This window comes from Chiloscyllium plagiosum, unplaced genomic scaffold, assembly GCF_037043375.1.
Source record: "Chiloscyllium plagiosum isolate Xiang-an unplaced genomic scaffold, Cpla_swu_hap1 HiC_scaffold_50, whole genome shotgun sequence".
Classification (NCBI taxonomy): domain Eukaryota; kingdom Metazoa; phylum Chordata; class Chondrichthyes; order Orectolobiformes; family Hemiscylliidae; genus Chiloscyllium; species Chiloscyllium plagiosum.
This window is the reverse complement of record NW_028270188.1, coordinates 48,065,315-48,087,845: the sequence shown is the minus strand read 5'-3', so window position 1 is coordinate 48,087,845 and position 22,531 is coordinate 48,065,315. Positions and strand designations below refer to the sequence as shown.

At 60.8% G+C, this 22,531-nt stretch overlaps 1 protein-coding gene across 2 annotated transcripts in view; it reads right to left on the bottom strand.

Annotated features, from left to right (window-relative positions):
- The window catches only part of LOC122545572 (potassium/sodium hyperpolarization-activated cyclic nucleotide-gated channel 3-like), a 58,577-nt gene that overhangs the window by 15,748 nt on the left and 20,298 nt on the right, over positions 1-22,531 (bottom strand). For both annotated transcript variants that reach the window (XM_087985159.1, XM_087985158.1), the window contains exon 4: positions 9,176-9,394. In XM_087985159.1, the coding sequence (XP_087841285.1) occupies positions 9,176-9,394 (219 nt within the window). The remainder of the gene's footprint in view (positions 1-9,175; positions 9,395-22,531) is intronic.

The window sequence follows — 22,531 nt, the reverse complement described above, 5'->3', positions numbered from 1 at the left end:
CATTCCCTCTCTGTTCTAATTCCTTTGTCCAATCTCTCTCTTTTTCTCCCTCCCTCAGTCTCTGTTCCCATTCCCTCCTCTAATCCCTCCCTCTCTGATACTTGCCCCTCATCAGTCTCTCACTCTCTCTCTCTCTCTGTCTCAATCTCTCTCTGTCTCTCTCTCTCTCTCTCCCTCTCTCTCTTTCTCTGTCTCAGTCTCTCTCTGTCTCTCTCTCCCTCTCTCTCTCTCTGTCTCTCTCTCTCTGTCTCAGTCTCTCTCCCCCTCTCTCTCTGTTTCAGTCTCTCTCTCTCTCTTAGTCAGTCTCCTTCTGTCTCAGTCTCTCTCTGTCTGTCTGCCTGTCTCTCTCTCCCCTTCTCCCTCTCTCTCTGTCTCTCTCAGTCAGTCTCTTTCTGTCTCAGTCTCTCTCTCTCTCTCTGTCTCTCTCTCTCTCTCTCTCCCCCCCCCTCTCTCTCTCTGTCTCAGTCTCTCTCTGTCTCTCTCTCTCCCCCTCTCTCTGTTTCAGTCTCTCTCTCTCTGTCTGTCAGTCCCTCTCTGTCTCAGACTCTCTCTCTCCCCCTCTCTCTGTTTCAGTCTCTCTCTCTCTTAGTCAGTCTCCTTCTGTCTCAGTCTCTCTGTCTCAGTCTCTCACTGTCTGTCTGCCTGTCTCTCTCTCCCCCTCTCCCTCTCTCTCTGTCTCTCTCAGTCAGTCTCTTTCTGTCTCAGTCCCTCTCTCTCTCGCTCTCTCTCCCTCTCTCTCTGTCTCAGTCTCTCTCTCTCCCTCTCTCTCTCTCCCCCTCTCTCTCTGTCTCTGTCTCAGTCTCTCTCAGTCAGTCTCTTTCTGTCTCAGTCCCCCCCTCTCTCTCTCTCTCTCTCTGTGTCTCTCTCTCCCTCTCCCTCTCTGTCTGTCTGTCTCTCTCTCTACCTCCCTCTCCCTCTCCCTCGCTCTCTCTGTCTCAGTCTCTCTCTCTCTCTCTCTGTTCTTTCCCTCCTGCAGTCTCTCTCCTCTACACCCAGTCCATCTCAGTGGGTGAAGTCTCTCCCTGGTGATATAGGAGGTGTCAGTGTCGATAATTGGGTCATTATCCACTATTTCCCTGCGTGTTCCTCAGACCGAGTGAAGTGTAAGGCCAACTGTTCACATTAATTATACAGCACTGTTTCTCTCAGGTAATAATCAGTGTAACTGTCGCAGAAGGCAGTGGTGGGGGGTCAGTGCTGAGGGAGTGGGCACTGTCGGAGGGTCAGTGCTGAGGGAGTGGGCACTGTCGGAGGGTCAGTGCTGAGGGAGTGGGCACTGTCAGAGGGTCAGTGCTGAGGGAGTGGGCCCTGTCGGAGGGTCAGTGCTGAGGGAGTGGGCACTGTCGGAGGGTCAGTGCTGAGGGAGAGGGCACTGTCGGAGGGTCAGTGCTGAGGGAGTGGGCATTGTTGGAGGGTCAGTGCTGAGGGAGTGGCACTGTTGGAGGGTCAGTGCTGAGGGAGTGGGCATTGTCGGAGGGTCAGTGCTGAGGGAGTTGGCACTGTCGGAGGGTCAGTGCTGAGGGAGTGGGCATTGTCGGAGGGTCAGTGCTGAGGGAGTGGCACTGTTGGAGGGTCAGTGCTGAGGGAGTGTGCTCTGTCGGAGGGTCAGTGCTGAGGGAGTGGGCACTGTCGGAGGGTCAGTGCTGAGGGAGTGGGCACTGTCGGAGGGTCAGTGCTGAGGGAGTGGGCACTGTCGGAGGGTCAGTGCTGAGGGAGTGGGCACTGTCAGAGGGTCAGTGCTGAGGGAGTGCCGCACTGTCAGAGGGTCAGTGCTGAGGGAGTACCGCACTGTCGGAGGGTCAGTGTTGAAGGCATGGGCACTGCTGGAAGGTCAATGATGAGGGAGTGGGCACTGTCGTAGAGTCAGCGCTGAGGGAGTGTGCTCTGTCGGAGTGTCAGTGCTGAGGGAGTGGGCACTGTCAGAGGGTCAGTGCTGAGGGAGTGGGCACTGTCGGAGGGTCAGTGCTCAGAGAGAGTCACACTGTTGGAGGGTCAGTGCTGAGGGAGTGCCGCACTGTCGGAGGGTCAGTGCTGAGGGAGTGGGCACTGTTGGAGGGTCAGTGCTGAGGGAGTGGGCACTGTCGGAGGGTCAGTGCTGAGGGAGTGGGCACTGTCGGAGGGTCAGTACTGAGGGAGTGGGCACTGTCGGAGGGTCAGTGCTGAGGGAGTGGGCACTGTTGGAGGGTCAGTTCTGAGGGAGTGCCGCATTGTCAGTGGGTCAGTGCTGAGGGAGTGGGCACTGTGGGAGGGTCAGTACTGAGGGAGTGGGCACTGTCGGAGGGTCAGCACTGAGGGAGCGCCGCACTGTCTGAGGGTCAGGGCTGAGGGAGTAGGCCCTGTCGGAGGGTCAGCGCTGAGCGAGCGCCGCACTGTCCGAGGGTCAGTGCTGAGGGAGTGGGCACTGTTGGAGGGTCAGTGCTGAGAGAGTGGGCACTGTCGGAGGGTCAATGCTAAGGGAGCGGGCACTGTCAGAGGGTCAGTGCTGAGGGAGTGCCGCACTGTCGGAGGGTAAGCGCTGAAGGAGTGTGCACTGTTGGAGGGTCAGTGCAGAGGGAGTGGGCACTGTCGGAGGGTCAGTGCTGAGGGAGTGCCACACTGTCGGAGGGTCAGTGCTGAGGGAGTGGGCACTGTCGGAGGGTCAGTGCTGAGGGAGTGTGCATTGTCGGAGGGTCAGTGCTGAGGGAGTGCCGCACTGTCAGAGGGTAAGCGCTGAAGGAGTGTGCGCTGTTGGAGGGTCAGTGCTGAGGGAGTGGGCACTGTCGGAGGGTCAGTGCTGAGGGAGTGCCACACTGTCGGAGGGTCAGTGCTGAGGGAGTGGGCACTGTCGGAGGGTCAGTGCTGAGGGAGTGGGCATTGTCGGAGGGTCAGTGCTGAGGGAGTGCCACACTGTCGGAGGGTAAGCGCTGAAGGAGTGTGCACTGTTGGAGGGTCAGTGCTGAGGGAGTGGGCACTGTCGGAGGGTCAGTGCTGAGGGAGTGCCACACTGTCGGAGGGTCAGTGCTGAGGGAGTGGGCACTGTCGGAGGGTCAGTGCTCAGGGACTGGGCACTGTCGGAGGGTCAGTGCTGTGGGAGCGGGCACTGTCGGAGGGTCAGTGCTGAGGGAGCAGGCACTGTCGGAGGGTCAGGGCTCAGGGAGTGGGCACTGTCAGAGGGTCAGTGCTGAGGGAGTGGGCACTGTTGGAGGGTCAGTGCTGAGGGAGTGGGCATTGTCGTGGGGGTCAGTGCTGAGGGACTGGACACTGTCGGAGGGTCAGTGCTGAGGGAGTGGGCACTGTCGGAGGGTCAGGGCTGAGGGAACGGGCACTGTCGGAGGGTCAGTGCTGAGGGAGTGGGCACTGTCGGAGAGTCAGTGCTGAGGGAGTGGGCACTGTCGGAGGGTCAGTGCTGAGGGAACGGGCACTGTCGGAGGGTCAGTGCTGAGGGAGTGGGCACTGTCGGAGGGTCAGTGCTGAGGGAGTGGGCACTGTCGTACGGTCAGTGCTGAGGGAGTGGGCACTGACAGAGAGTCAGTGCTGAGGGAGTGGGCACTGTCAAAGGGTCAATGCTGAGGGAATGGGCACTGACGGAGGGTGAGTGCTGAGTGAGTGGGCACTGTCGGAGAGTCAGTGCTGAGAGAGTGGGCACTGTCGGAGGGTCAGTGCTGAGGGAGTGGGCACTGTCGGAGGGTCAGTGCTGAGGGAGTGGGCACTGTCGGAGGGTCAGTGCTGAGGGAGTGGGCACTGTCGTACGGTCAGTGCTGAGGGAGTGGGCACTGACAGAGGGTCAGTGCTGAGGGAGTGGGCACTGTCAAAGGGTCAATGCTGAGGGAATGGGCACTGACGGAGGGTGAGTGCTGAGTGAGTGGGCACTGTTGGAGGGTCAGTGCTGAGGGAGGGAAACTGTCGGTGGGTCATTGCTGAGGGAGTGGGCACTGTCGGAGGGTCAGCGCTGAGGGAGTGGGCACTGTCGGAGGGTCAGTGCTGAGGGACTGGACACTGTCGGAGGGTCAGTGCTGAGAGAGTGGGCACTGTCAGAGGGTCAGTGTTGTGGGAGATGGCACTGTCGTGGGGGTCAGTGCTGAGGGACTGGACACTGTCGGAGGGTCAGTGCTGAGAGAGTGGGCACTGTCGGAGGGTCAGTGCTGAGGGAGTGGGCACTGTCGGAGGGTCAGTGCTCAGGGAGAGTCACACTGTTGGAGGGTCAGTGCTGAGGGAGTGGGCACTGTCAGAGGGTCAGTGTTGTGGGAGATGGCACTGTCGTGGGGGTCAGTGCTGAGGGACTGGACACTGTCGGAGGGTCAGTGCTGAGAGAGTGGGCACTGTCGGAGGGTCAGTGCTGAGGGAGTGGGCACTGTTGGAGGGTCAGTGCTGAGGGAGGGAAACTGTCGGAGGGTCATTGCTGAGGGAGTGGGCACTGTCGGAGGGTCTGCGCTGAGGGAGTGGGCACTGTCGGAGGGTCAGTGCTGAGGGACTGGACACTGTCGGAGGGTCAGTGCTGAGAGAGTGGGCACTGTCGGAGGGTCAGTGCTGAGGGAGTGGGCACTGTTGGAGGGTCAGTGCTGAGGGAGGGAAACTGTCGGAGGGTCATTGCTGAGGGAGTGGGCACTGTTGGAGGGTCAGCGCTGAGGGAGTGGGCATTGTCGGAGGGTCAGTGCTGAGGGAGTGGGCACTGTTGGAGGGTCAGTGCTGAGGGAGGGAAACTGTCGGAGGGTCATTGCTGAGGGAGTGGGCACTGTCGGAGGGTCAGCGCTGAGGGAGTGGGCACTGTCGGAGGGTCAGTGCTGAGGGAGTGGGCACTGTCAGAGGGTCAACGCTGAGGGAGTGGGCAATGTCAGAGGGTCAGTGCTGAGGGAGTTCCGCACTGTCAGAGGGTCAGTGCTGAGGGAGCGCCGCACTGTCGGAGGGTCAGTGCTGAGGGAGTGGGCACTGTCGGAGGGTCAGTGCTGAGGGAGTGGGCACTGTCGTAGTGTCAGGGCTGAGGGAGTGGGCACTTTCGGAGGGTCAGTGCTGAGGGAGTGGGTACTGTCGGAGGGTCAGTGCTGAGGGAGTGCTGCACTGTTGGTGGGTCAGTAATGAGGGAGTGGGCATTGTCGGAGGGTCAGTGCCATGAGAGCGCCGCACTGTCGGAGGGTCAGTGCTGAGGGAGTGCCGCACTGGCAGAGGGTCAGGGTTCAGGGAGTGGGCACTGTCAGAGGGTCAGCGCTGAGGGAGTGGGCATTGTCGGAGGGTCAGCGCTGAGGGAATGCCGCACTTTCGGAGGGTCAGTGCTGAGGGAGTGGGCACTGTCAGAGGGTCAGTGCTGAGGGAATGCCGCACTGTCAGAGGGTCAGTGCTGAGCGAGCGCCGCACTGTCGGAGGGTCAGTGCTGAGGGAGTGGGCACTGTCGGAGGGTCAGTGCTGAGGGAATGCCGCACTGTGGGGGAGTCAGTGCTGAGGGAGTGGGCACTGTCGGAGGGTCAGTGCTGAGGGAATGCCGCACTGTCGGAGGGTCAGTGCTGAGGGAGTGGGCACTGTCGGAGGGTCAGTGCTGAGGGAGTGGGCACTGTCGGGGGGTCAGTGCTGAGGGAGTGGGCACTGTCGGAGGGTCAGTGCTGAGGGAGTGGGCACTGTCGTAGTGTCAGGGCTGAGGGAGTGGGCACTTTCGGAGGTTCAGTGCTGAGGGAGTGGGTACTGTCGGAGGGTCAGTGCTGAGGGAGTGCTGCACTGTTGGTGGGTCAGTAATGAGGGAGTGGGCATTGTCGGAGGGTCAGTGCCATGGGAGCGCCGCACTGTCGGAGGGTCAGTGCTGAGGGAGTGCCGCACTGGCAGAGGGTCAGGGTTCAGGGAGTGGGCACTATCAGAGGGTCAGTGCTGAGGGAGTGGGCACTGTCAGAGGGTCAGTGCTGAGGGAGTGCCGCACTGTCGGAGGGTCAGTGCTGAGGGAGTGGGCACTGTCAGAGGGTCAGTGCTGAGGGAGTGGGCACTATCGGAGGGTCAGTGCTGAGGGAGTGGGCACTATCAGAGGGTCAGTGCTGAGGGAGTGGGCACTGTCGGAGGGTCAGTGCTGAGGGAGTGCCGCACTGTCGGAGGGTCAGTGCTGAGGGAGTGGGCACTGTCAGAGGATCAGTGCTGAGGGAGTGCCGCACTGTCGGAGGGTCAGTGCTGAGGGAGTGGGCACTGTCGGAGGGTCAGTGCTGAGGGAGTGGGCACTGTCGGAGGGTCAGTGCTGAGGGAGTGGGCACTGTCGGAGGGTCAGTGCTGAGGGAGTGGGCACTGTCGGAGGGTCAGTGCTGAGGGAGTGGGCACTGTCGTAGTGTCAGGGCTGAGGGAGTGGGCACTTTCGGAGGGTCAGTGCTGAGGGAGTGGGTACTGTCGGAGGGTCAGTGCTGAGGGAGTGCTGCACTGTTGGTGGGTCAGTAATGAGGGAGTGGGCATTGTCGGAGGGTCAGTGCCATGAGAGCGCCGCACTGTCGGAGGGTCAGTGCTGAGGGAGTGCCGCACTGGCAGAGGGTCAGGGTTCAGGGAGTGGGCACTGTCAGAGGGTCAGCGCTGAGGGAGTGGGCATTGTCGGAGGGTCAGCGCTGAGGGAATGCCGCACTTTCGGAGGGTCAGTGCTGAGGGAGTGGGCACTGTCAGAGGGTCAGTGCTGAGGGAATGCCGCACTGTCAGAGGGTCAGTGCTGAGCGAGCGCCGCACTGTCGGAGGGTCAGTGCTGAGGGAGTGGGCACTGTCGGAGGGTCAGTGCTGAGGGAATGCCGCACTGTGGGGGAGTCAGTGCTGAGGGAGTGGGCACTGTCGGAGGGTCAGTGCTGAGGGAATGCCGCACTGTCGGAGGGTCAGTGCTGAGGGAGTGGGCACTGTCGGAGGGTCAGTGCTGAGGGAGTGGGCACTGTCGGGGGGTCAGTGCTGAGGGAGTGGGCACTGTCGGAGGGTCAGTGCTGAGGGAGTGGGCACTGTCGTAGTGTCAGGGCTGAGGGAGTGGGCACTTTCGGAGGTTCAGTGCTGAGGGAGTGGGTACTGTCGGAGGGTCAGTGCTGAGGGAGTGCTGCACTGTTGGTGGGTCAGTAATGAGGGAGTGGGCATTGTCGGAGGGTCAGTGCCATGGGAGCGCCGCACTGTCGGAGGGTCAGTGCTGAGGGAGTGCCGCACTGGCAGAGGGTCAGGGTTCAGGGAGTGGGCACTATCAGAGGGTCAGTGCTGAGGGAGTGGGCACTGTCAGAGGGTCAGTGCTGAGGGAGTGCCGCACTGTCGGAGGGTCAGTGCTGAGGGAGTGGGCACTGTCAGAGGGTCAGTGCTGAGGGAGTGGGCACTATCGGAGGGTCAGTGCTGAGGGAGTGGGCACTATCAGAGGGTCAGTGCTGAGGGAGTGGGCACTGTCGGAGGGTCAGTGCTGAGGGAGTGCCGCACTGTCGGAGGGTCAGTGCTGAGGGAGTGGGCACTGTCAGAGGATCAGTGCTGAGGGAGTGCCGCACTGTCGGAGGGTCAGTGCTGAGGGAGTGGGCACTGTCGGAGGGTCAGTGCTGAGGGAGTGGGCACTGTCGGAGGGTCAGTGCTGAGGGAGTGGGCACTGTCGGAGGGTCAGTGCTGAGGTAGTGGGCACTGTCGGAGGGTCAGTGCTGAGGGAGTGCCGCACTGTCGGAGGGTCAGTGTTGAGGGAGCGCCGCACTGTCGGAGGGTCAGTGCTGAGGGAGTGCCGCACTGTCGGAGGGTCAGTGCTGAGGGAGCGCCGCACTGTCGGAGGGTCAGTGCTGAGGGAGTGCTGCACTGTCGGAGGGTCAGTGCTGAGGGAGCGCCGCACTGTCGGAGGGTCAGTGCTGAGGGAGCGCCGCACTGTCGGAGGGTCAGTGCTGAGGGAGTGCCGCACTGTCGGAGGGTCAGTGCTGAGGGAGTGCTGCACTGTCGGAGGGTCAGTGCTGAGGGAGCGCCGCACTGTCGGAGGTTCAGTGCTGAGGGAGTGCTGCACTGTCGGAGGGTCAGTGCTGAGGGAGTGCCGCACTGTCGGAGGGTCAGTGTTGAGGGAGCGCCGCACTGTCGGAGGGTCAGTGCTGAGGGAGTGCCGCACTGTTGGAGGGTCAGTGCTGAGGGAGTGCTGCACAGTCAGTGGGTCAGTGCTGAGGGAATGGGTACTGTCGGAGGATCAGCGCTGAGGGTGCGCTGCACTGTTGGTGGGTCAGTGCTGAGGGAGTGCCGCACTGTCGGAGGGTCAGTGTTGAGGGAGCGCCGCACTGTCGGAGGGTCAGTGCTCAGCGAGTGCCGCACTGTCGGAGGGTCAGTGCTGAGGGAGTGCTGCACTGTCGGAGGGTCAGCGCTGAGGGAGCGTCGCACTGTCGGAGGGTCAGCGCTGAGGGAGTGGGCACTGTCGGAGGGTCAGTGCTGAGGGAGTGCCGCACTGTCGGAGGGTCAGTGCTGAGGGAGTGCCGCACTGTCGGAGGGTCAGTGCTGAGGGAGCGCCGCACTGTCGGAGGGTCAGTGCTGAGGGAGTGCCGCACTGTCGGAGGGTCAGTGCTGAGGGAGCGCCGCACTGTCGGAGGGTCAGTGCTGAGGGAGTGCTGCACTGTCGGAGGGTCAGTGCTGAGGGAGTGCCGCACTGTCGGAGGGTCAGTGCTGAGGGAGTGCCGCACTGTCGGAGGGTCAGTGCTGAGGGAGCGCCGCACTGTCGGAGGGTCAGTGCTGAGGGAGTGCTGCACTGTCGGAGGGTCAGTGCTGAGGGAGTGCTGCACTGTCGGAGGGTCAGTGCTGAGGGAGTGCTGCACTGTCGGAGGGTCAGTGCTGAGGGAGCGCCGCACTGTCGGAGGGTTTCTCTCCCTCTGTTGTCTGTGTTTCTTCCTGTCCTGCTTTCTATTCTTCTCTCAATCTTTCTCCATTTTTTGTTCTCCTTCTCTTTCCCACTCTGCTTCTCTCTCTGTCTCTCACTGTCCCACGCTCTGTCTCTCTCTCTCTCTCTCTCTCTCACTCTCTGTCTCTCTCTCTGTCCCACTGTTTCTCTCTCTCTCTCTCTCTCGCTGTCCCATGTGCTCTCTCTCTCTCTCCCACTCTCTCTCTTTCTCTCTCCCTCTCTGTCCCACTCTATATCTCCCACTCTCTCGCTCTCTCCCCCCCTCCCACCCCACTCTCTCTCTTTCTCTCTCCCTCTCTGTCCCACTCGGCTTCTCAGCTAATTTGTCTTGTTTCCTTGCATTCCCTTCCGTCCTGTGTTCTATCCTCGGCCTGGCCTTACCTTCTCCTGGTATTGACGTCGTGATGAGTCGAGGGATTGGATGAGTGCGGTGGCATGTCCAATGAACATGGCGTAGCAGGTGGCCCCCACGATCATACTGAGCATAGTGAGCCAGACATCAGTCATTCCCTTGGGGGCCTGTTGGCCATAACCGATACACAGCATGTGGCTCATGGCCTTGAACAGGGCGTGGGAATACTGCTTTCCCCAGGAGTCGTTCTACAAAACAACAGGCAGCACAGGTTAGAGTGGGCCCAGCCTGGAGCACGCTGCCTCCCAGAGAGAGACCCCCCACACACCACACACCCCACACACACACCACACCCCACACCACACACCCCACACACACACCCCACACACCACACACACACACCCCTCACACACACCCCCCACACCACACACACACACCCCTCACACACACCCCCCACACCACACACCCCACACCCCCCACACCCCACACACCACACACCCCACACACACACCCCACACACCACACACACACACCCCCCACACCACACACACACACCCCCCACACCACACACACACACCCCTTACACACACCCCCCACACCACACACACACACCCCACACACCACACACACACACCCCTCACACACACCCCACACACCACACACACACACCCCTCACACACACCCCACACACCACACACACACACCCCTCACACACACCCCCCACACCACACACACACACCCCTCACACACACCCCCCACACCACACACACACACCCCCCACACCACACACACACCCCTCACACACACCCCACACACCACACACACACACCCCTCACACACACCCCCCACACCACACACACACACCCCCCACACCACACACACACACCCCACACACACACACACCCCACACACACACACACACCCCACACCACACACACCCCCCACACCACACACACACACACCCCCCACACCACACACACACACCCCACACACACACACACCCCCCACACCACACACACACACCCCACACACACACACACCCCACACACACACACACCCCCCACACCACACACCACACACACCCCACACCACACACACCCACCACACACCCCACACACCCCACACCACACAACCCACACCCCCCACACACCACACACCCCACACCACACACACCACACACACACACCCCACACCACACACACCACACACACACACCCCACACCACACACACACCCCACACACACCACACACCACACACCCCACACCACACACCCCACACAGCACACACCACACACCCCACACAGCACACACCACACACCACACACCCCACACCACACACCCCACACACACACCCCACACACCCCACACACACACCCCACACACACCCCCCACACACCACACACCCCACACCACACACACCACACACACACACCCCACACCACACACACCACACACACACACCCCACACCACACACACACCCCACACACACCACACACCACACACCCCACACCACACACCCCACACAGCACACACCACACACCACACACCCCACACCACACACACCCCACACACACACCCCACACACCCCACACACACACCCCACACACCACACACCCCACACCCCACACACACACCCCACACACCCCACACACACACCCCACACACACACCCCACACACCACACACCCCACACACACACACCACACACCCCACACACACACCACACACCCCACACACCCCACACACACCCCACACCCCCTACACCCCCCACACACGCACACCCCACACACACGCACACCCCACACACACGCACACCCCACACCACACACCCCACACACCCCACACTCACCCCACACCACACACACACACACACCACACACCACACACCCCACACACCCCACACCACACACACACCCCACACCACACACCACACACCCCACACACCACACACACCCCACACACCCCACACACACACCCCACACACACCACACACACACATACCCACCCACACACACACACACCACACCCCACACCACACACACACACCACACACACACACCCACACACACACACACACCACACCCCACACCACACACCCCACACACCACACACACACACCCCACACACCACACACACACACCCACACACCCCACACCACACACACACCACACCCCACACACACACACCACACACACACACCACACACACACACCACACACACACACCACACACACACACACACACACACACACACACACCACACCCCACACCACACACCCCACACACACACACCCCACACACCACACCACACACACACACCACACACCCCACACACACACACCACACACACACCCCACACACACACCACACACACACACCACACACACACCCACACACACACACACACCACACCACACACACACACCACACCACACACACCACACACCCCACACACACACACCACACACACACCCCACACACACACCACACACACACCACACACACACCCACACACACACACACACCACACCACACACACACACCCACACACACACACACCACACCCCACACCACACACCACACACACACACACACACACACCACACCCCACACCACACACCCCACACACACCACACACACCACACACCACACACACCACACCACACACCCACACACCCCACACACACACACCCATCACACACCACACACACACACATACCACACACACCACACACACCACACCACACACCCCACACCACACACACCACACACACACACACCACACACACACACCCCACACACACCCCACACCACACACACCACACACCACACACACCACACACCACACACACACACCCCACACACACCCCACACCACACACACCACACACCCCACACACACACACACACACACACCACACCCCACACCACACACACCACACACACACACACCACACACACACACCCCACACACACCCCACACCACACACACCACACACCACACACACACACACACACACCACACCCCACACCACACACCCCACACACACACCACACACACCACACACCACACACACCCCACACACACCACACCACACACCCACACACCCCACACACACACACCCATCACACACCACACACACACACATACCACACACACCACACACACCACACACCACACACACACACCCCACACACACAAACGCACACCCCACACACACACCCCACACACACCACACACACACACCCCACACCACACACACACACACCCCACACACCCCACACCACACACATACCCCACACCACACACACCACACACACACAACACACACCCCACACCACACACCCCCCACACCACACACACCCCACACCACACACACCCCACACCACACACACACACCACACAAACCACACACTCATGCACACCCCACACACACGCACACCACACACACACACACACACACACACCCCACACACAGACACCACACACACACACCCCACACCACACACACACCCCACACCACACACACACCACACACACACACCCCACACCACACACACCACACACACACCCCACACCACACACACACCCCACACACACACCCCACACCACACACACCACACACACACATGCACACCCCCCACACACACACACCAAACACACACACACCCCACACCACACACACCACACACCCCCCACACCACACACACCCAACACCCCTCACACCCCACACCCCCCACACCACACACACCCCACACCACACACACCACACACCCCCCACACCACACACACCCAACACCCCTCACACCCCACACCCCCCACACCACACACACCCCACACCCACACCACACACACCACACACACACACCCCACACCACACACGCACACGCCACACACCCCCCACACCACACACACCACACACACACACCCCACACCACACACACACACCCCACACCACACACACACCCCACACCACACACACACACCCCACACCACACACACCCCCCACACACCACACACCCCACACACCACACACACACATACACACACCCCACACACACCACACACCACACACACACACCCCACACCACACACACACACCCCACACACACCACACACCACACACACCACACACACCCCCCACACACCTCACACACACACACCCCACACACACCACACACACCACACACACACACATACACACACCTCACACACCACACACACCCCACACCACACACCACACATACACACACACACCACACACCCCACACCACACAGACACACACACACCCCACACCACGCACCCCACACCACGCACCCCACACACCACACACCACACACCCCACACACACACACATACACACACCCCACACACCACACACACACACCACACACCACAAACCCCACACACACACCCCACAGCACACACCCCACACACACACCCCACACACACACCCCACATCCCACACCACACACACACAGACACACACACACCCCACACCACGCACCCCACACACACCACACACACCACACACCACACACCCCACACATACACACACCCCACACACCACACACACACACCACACACCACAAACCCCACACACACACCCCACAGCACACACCCCACACACACACCCCACACACACACCCCACATCCCACACCACACACACACACAGACACACACACACCCCACACCACGCACCCCACACACACCACACACACCACACACCACACACCCCACACATACACACACCCCACGCACCCCACACACACCACACACACCACACACCACACACCCCACACATACACACACCCCACACACACCACACACACACACCACACACCACAAACCCCACACACACACCCCACACACCCCACACACCACACAGCACACACCCCACACACACACCCCACACCCCACATCCCACACCACACACCCCACACCACACACACACACACCCCATACACACACACCCCATACACACACACACCCCACACACACGCACACCCCATACACACACACACCCCACACACACGCACACCCCACACCACACACCCCACACACACAGACACACACATACCCCACACCACACACACACACAGACACACACACACCCCACACACACAGACACACACACCCCACACCACACACCACACACACACACACACCACACACACACACACACCACACACACCACACACCCCACACCACACACACCCCACACACACGCACACCCCACACCACACACCACACACACACACCACACCACACACACACCACACACCACACACACCCCACACACACGCACACCACACACACCACACACACCACACACACACACCACACACACCACACACCCCCCACACCACACACACCCCACACCACACACACCCCACACCACACACACCCCACACCACACACACCCCACACACCCCACACCACACACACCACACACCACACACACCACACACACCCCCCACACACACCACACACACACACCCCACACCACACACACACACCCCACACGCACACGCCACACACCCCACACCACACACACCACACACACACACCCCACACACACACCCCACACACCCCACACCACACACACACACCCCACACCACACACACACACACCACACACACACACACCACACACACACCCCACACCACACACACCACACACACCCCCCACACACCTCACACCCCACACACACACATACACACACCCCACACACACCACACACACCACACACACCACACACCACACACACACACCACACACACCACACACACCACACACACCACACACACCACACACACCACACACCACACACACCCCCCACACACCTCACACCCCCCCCACATACCTCACACACACACACCCCACACATACACACACACACACCACACACACCACACACATACACACACCCCACACACCACACACCACACACACACACACACACCACACACCACACAACACACACCACACACACCACACACACCCCACACACACGCACACCCCACACACACGCACACCCCACACCACACACCCCACACACACACAGACACCCACGCACCCCACACCACGCACCCCACACCACGCACCCCACACACACCACACACCCCCCACACACACATACACACACCCCACACACACCACACACCACACACCCCACACACACACCCCACACACCACACACCCCACACACCACACACCCCACACACACACCCCACACACCACACACCCCACACACACCACACACACACACCACACACCACACACCCCACACACACACCCCACACACCACACACCACACACCACACACCCCACACACCACACACACACCCCACATCCCACACCACACCCCACACACCACACACACACATACACACACCCCACACCACACACACCACACACACACATACACACACCCCACACACACCACACACACCCCCCACACACCTCACATCCCCACACACACCCCACACACACACACACACACACCACACACACCACACACACCACACACACCACACACCACACATACACACACACACACACCACACACACCACACACACCCCACACACACGCACACCCCCCACACACGCACACCCCACACACACGCACACCCCACACCACACACCCCACACACACACAGACACACACACACCCCACACCACGCACCCCACACACACCACACACCACCCACACACACACCCCACACCCCACACACCACACACCCCACACACACACCCCACACACCACACACCACACACACACCCCACATCCCACACCACACCCCACACACCCCACACCACACACACACACACCCCATACACACACACACCCCACACACACGCACACCCCACACCGACACACACACACCCCACACCACACACCCCACACACACACAGACACACACACACCCCACACACACAGACACACACACACCCCACACCACACACACCACACACACACACACCCCATACACACACACACCCCACACACACGCACACCCCACACCGACACACACACACCCCACACCACACACCCCACACACACAGACACACACACACCCCACACCACACACACCACACACACACACACCACACACACACACACCACACACACACACACACACACACACACCACACACACACACACACCACACACACCACACACACCCCCCACACACACACACCACACACACCACACACACACCACACACACACACCCCACACACCCCACACCACACACCCCACACCACACACCCCACACACCCCCCACCCCACACACCACACACACCCCACACCCCCCACACCACACACACCCCACACCACACACACCCCACACACACACCCCACACCACACACACACACCCCACACGCCACACACCCCACACCACACACACACCCCACACCACACACACCACACACACACACCCCACACCACACACACACACCCCACACCACACACACACACACACCACACACACACCCCACACCACACACACACCCCACACCACACACCACACACACCACACACACCCCCCACACACCTCACACCCCACACACCACACACACACACCCCCCACACACCTCACACCCCCCCCACACACCTCACACACACACACCCCACACACACCACACACACACACACACACACACATACACACACACACACACACCACACACCCCACACCCCACACCCACACACACACCACACACACCACACACATACACACACCCCACACACCACACACACCCCACACCACACATACACACACACACCCCACACACACGCACACCCCACACACACGCACACCCCACACACACGCACACCACACACCCCACACACACACAGACACACACACCCCACACCACACACCCCACACACACACACATACACACACCCCACACACACCACACCCCACACACACACACCACACACACCACACACATACACACACCCCACACACACACACCACACACCACACACACCACACACACCACACACACCCCACACCACACACCACACATACACACACACACACTCACCACACACACCACACACACCACACACACCACACACACCACACACACCACACACCACACATACACACACACACACTCACCACACACACCACACACACCACACACACCCCACACACACGCACACCCCACACACACACACACCCCACACCACACACCCCACACACACACAGACACACACACACCCCACACCACGCACCCCACACACACACACACATACACACACCCCACACACACACACCACACACCACACACGCACCCCACACACCACACACCCCACACACCCCACACACACACCCCACACACCACACACACACACCCCACATCCCACACCACACACCACACACCCCACACCACACACACACACACCCCATACACACACACCACACACACCCCACACACACGCACACCCCACACACACCCCACACCACACACACAGACACACACACACCCCACACCACACACACCACACACCACACACCACACACACCACAAACACCACACACATACACACACCCCACACACCACACACATACACACACCCCACACACACACACCACACACCACACACACCACACACACCACACACCACACATACACACACTCACCACACACACCACACACACCACACACACCACACACACCCCACACCACACACCCCACACACACACAGACACACACACACCCCACACCACGCACCCCACACACACACACATACACACACCCCACACACACACACCACACACACACCCCACACACCACACACCCCACACCCCACACACCCCACACCCCACATCCCACACCACACACCACACACCCCACACCACACACACCCCATACACACACACCACACACACCCCACACACACGCACACCCCACACACACCCCACACCACACACACAGACACACACACACCCCACACCACACACACCACACACCACACACACCACACACCACACACACCACACACATACACACACCCCACACACACACCACACACCACACACACCCCACACACCACACACCCCACACATACGCACACCCCACATCACACACCCCACACACATACAGACACACACACACCACACACCCCACACACACACCCCACACCACACACACCACACACACACCCCACACACCCCACACACACACACATCCCACACACACACCACACACACCCCACACCACACACCACACACACCACAGACCACACACCACACACCACACACACCCCACACACCACACACCCCACATCCCACATCACACACCACACACACCCCACACCACACACCACACACCACACACACCACAGACCACACACCACACCCCACACACACCCCACATACACCACACACCCCACATCCCACATCACACACCACACACCACACACACCACACACCCCACATCCCACACGCACACCCCCCCACACACACCCCACACCACACACACACACCCCACACACACACCCCACACACCACACACACCACACACACCACACACACCACACACACCACACACACACACACACATCCCACACACACACCACACACACCCCACACCCCACACACACACACCACACACACCACACACATACACACACCCCACACACACACACCACACACCACACACACCACACACACCACACACACCACACACACCACACACACACACACCACACATACACACACACACACACACCACACACACCACACACCACACACACCACACACACCACACACACACACACCCCACACACACACACACCCCACACCACACACACCACACACACACACCCCACACCACGCACCCCACACACACACACATACACACACCCCACACACACCACACACACACACCACACACCCCACACACACACCCCACACACCACACACCCCACACACCACACACCCCACACACACACCCCACACACCACACACACACACCCCACATCCCACACCACACACCACACACCCCACACCACACACACACACACCCCATACACACACACCACACACACCCCACACACACGCACACCCCACACACACCCCACACCACACACACAGACACACACACACCCCACACCACACACACCACACACCACACACACCACACACCACACACACCACACACCCCACACACATACACACACCCCACACACACACACACACCACACACCCCACACACACCCCACACACCCCACACATATGCACAGCCCACATCACACACCCCACACACATACAGACACACACACACCACACACCCCACACACACACCCCACACCACACACACCACACACACCCCACACACCCCACACACACACACATCCCACACACACACCACACACACCACACACCCCACACACCCCACACACCACACACCCCACACCACACACCACACACACCACACACACCCCACACACACCCCACATACACCACACACCCCACATCACACACCACACACCACACACACCACACACCCCACATCCCACACGCACACCCCCCCCACACACACCCCACACCCCACACACACACACCACACGCACACACCACACACCCCACACACCACACACACACACCCCACACACACACACCACACACCCACACCCCCCCACACATACACAACCCCACACACATACCCACACCCACACCCACTCACAAACACATCCCACACACACCCACACATCCCCACCCACACACACCCCACACACTCACTCACAAACACAACCCCACACACACACAACCCCACACACACACCCACACATCCCCACATACACCCACAACCCCCCTATACACACACCCCGCACACACACCCCCGACACACTCACTCACAAACACACCCCACACACACATAAACCCCCCCCACGCACACACACCCCATACACACCCCCACCCCCCCACACACACCCCTTACACACACACACCACACACCCACACCACACACACACACACACACACACCCAACACACACACACACATCACCCCCACACACACCGCCTACACACACACTGCATACACACACACCGCACACACATCCACACACACACATCAACACACACACCCCACACACATTCATCACCCCCCCCCACACACACATCACCCCCACACACACATCACCCCATACACACACCCCCCACCCCCCACACACACACACAACACCCCCACACACACACATCACCCCCACACACACATCACCCCATACACACACCCCACACCCCCACACCCCCCACACACACACATCATCCCCACACACCCCACACACACAGCTCCCCACACACACACCTCCCCCCACACACACACACCAACCTCTCCCTCACACCCACACACACACCCCACACACACACACCGATACACATACACACACACACCCACACACAACCCACACACACACAACCCACACACACACACCACACATGTCTCTCCCACTCTTCACTCTCCCCACATCCCTCACCCCACCCCATCCCTCCAACATCCCACTCCCTCTGCCACATCCCCCCTCTCCCCACACCACTCACCCACCCACATTCTCCACATTCCCCCTCTCCTCATGCAACCCTCTCCCCACCCACCTCACCACACAACTCCCCTCCCTCTCCATATCACCCTCTCCCCATCCGACCACTCACCTGCACCCTACCCCCTCCCACCCCATCTCTCGTCTCCCCATCCCCTCTCTCCCCATTCCCTCTCTCCCCATCCCCTCCCACCCCATCCCCTCCCTCCCCATCTCCTCTCTCCCCATCCCCTCCCTCCCAACTCTTCTCTCCCCATCCCCCGTCTCCCCATCTCCTCTCTCTCTCCCCATCACCTCCCTCCTCATCCCCTCCCTCTCCATTCACCCACTCCACATACCCCCCTCCCCATTCCCACTCTCCCCATCCCCCCTCTCTCCATCCCCTCCCTCCCCATCCCCTCCCTCCCCATTCCCCCTCTCCCCATCCCCACTCTCTCCATCACCTCTCTCCTAATCCCCTCCCTCCCCATCCCCTATCTCCCTATCCCCTCTCCCACATACCCTCCCTCCCCATCCCCGCTCTCCCCATCCCCTCTCTCCCCATCCCCTCACTCCCCAGCCTCCCCCATCCCTTCTCTCCCCATCCCTCTCTCCCCCAGCTCCCCCTTTCCCCATCCCCCCTCTCCCCATCCCCCTTTCCCCCAGCTCCCCCTTTCCCCATCCCCCCTCTCCCCATCCCCCGAATCCGCCAGCTCCCCCTCTCCCCATCCCCTCTCTCCCCCAGCTCCCCCTTTCCCCATCTCCTCTCTCCCCATCCCCTCTCCCCCCCCAGCTCCCTCTCTCCCCATCCCCCTCTCCCCCAGCTCCCCGTCTCTCCCCATCCCCTCACTCCCCAACCCCTCTCTCCCCATCCCGTCCCACCCCAACTCCTCTCTGCCAATCCACTCCCACCCCATCCCCTCCCTCCCCATTCATCCTCTCCCCATCACTTCCCTCCTCATCCCCCCTCTCCACATCCCCTGTCACCCCATCACCTCCCTCCCCATCCCCTCTCTCCCCATCCCCTCTCTCCCCATCCCCTCTCTCCCCATCCCCTCTCTCCCCATCCCCATCTTCCCATCACCTCCCTCCTCATCCCCTCCCTCCCCATTCACCCACTCCACATCCCCCCTCCCCATTCCCACTCTCCCCATCCCGCTCTCCGCATTCCCCCTCTCCCCCAGCTCCCCCTCTCCCCCAGCTCACCCTTTCGCCATCCCCTCTCCCCATCCCCTCTCCCCCATCCCCTTCTCCCCCAGCTTCCCCTCTTCCCATCCCCTCTCTCCCCATCTCCTCTCTCCCATCCCTCCTCCCCATCCCCCTGTCCCCCCCTCCCCATCCCCCTCTCCCCCAGCTCCTCCTTTCCCATCCCCTCTCCCCATCGCCCCTCTCCCCCCATTCCCCCTCTCCTCATCCCCCCTCTCCCCCTCTCTCCATCACCTCTCCCCCCCAGCCTCACCCTCTCCCTCATCCCCTCTCTCCCCATTCCCCCTCTCCCCATCCCCTCTCTCCCCATCCCCCTCTCCCCATCACCTCTCTCCCCATCCCCCTCTCCCCATCCCCCTCACCCCATCCCCCTCACCCCATCCCCCTCACCCCATCCCCTCTCCCCAACGCCCCTCCCCCAGCTCCCCCTTTCCCCATCCCCTCTCCCCATTCTCTCTCTCCCCATCCCCACTCTCCCCATTCCCTCTCTCCCCATCCCCCCCTCCCTCATCCCCTCTCTCCCCATGCCTGTCTCCCCATTCCCCCTCTCCCCATCGCCTCTCTCCCCATCCCCTCTCTCCCCATCCCCCTCTCCCCAACCCCTCTCTCCCCATCCCCCTCTCCCCATCCCC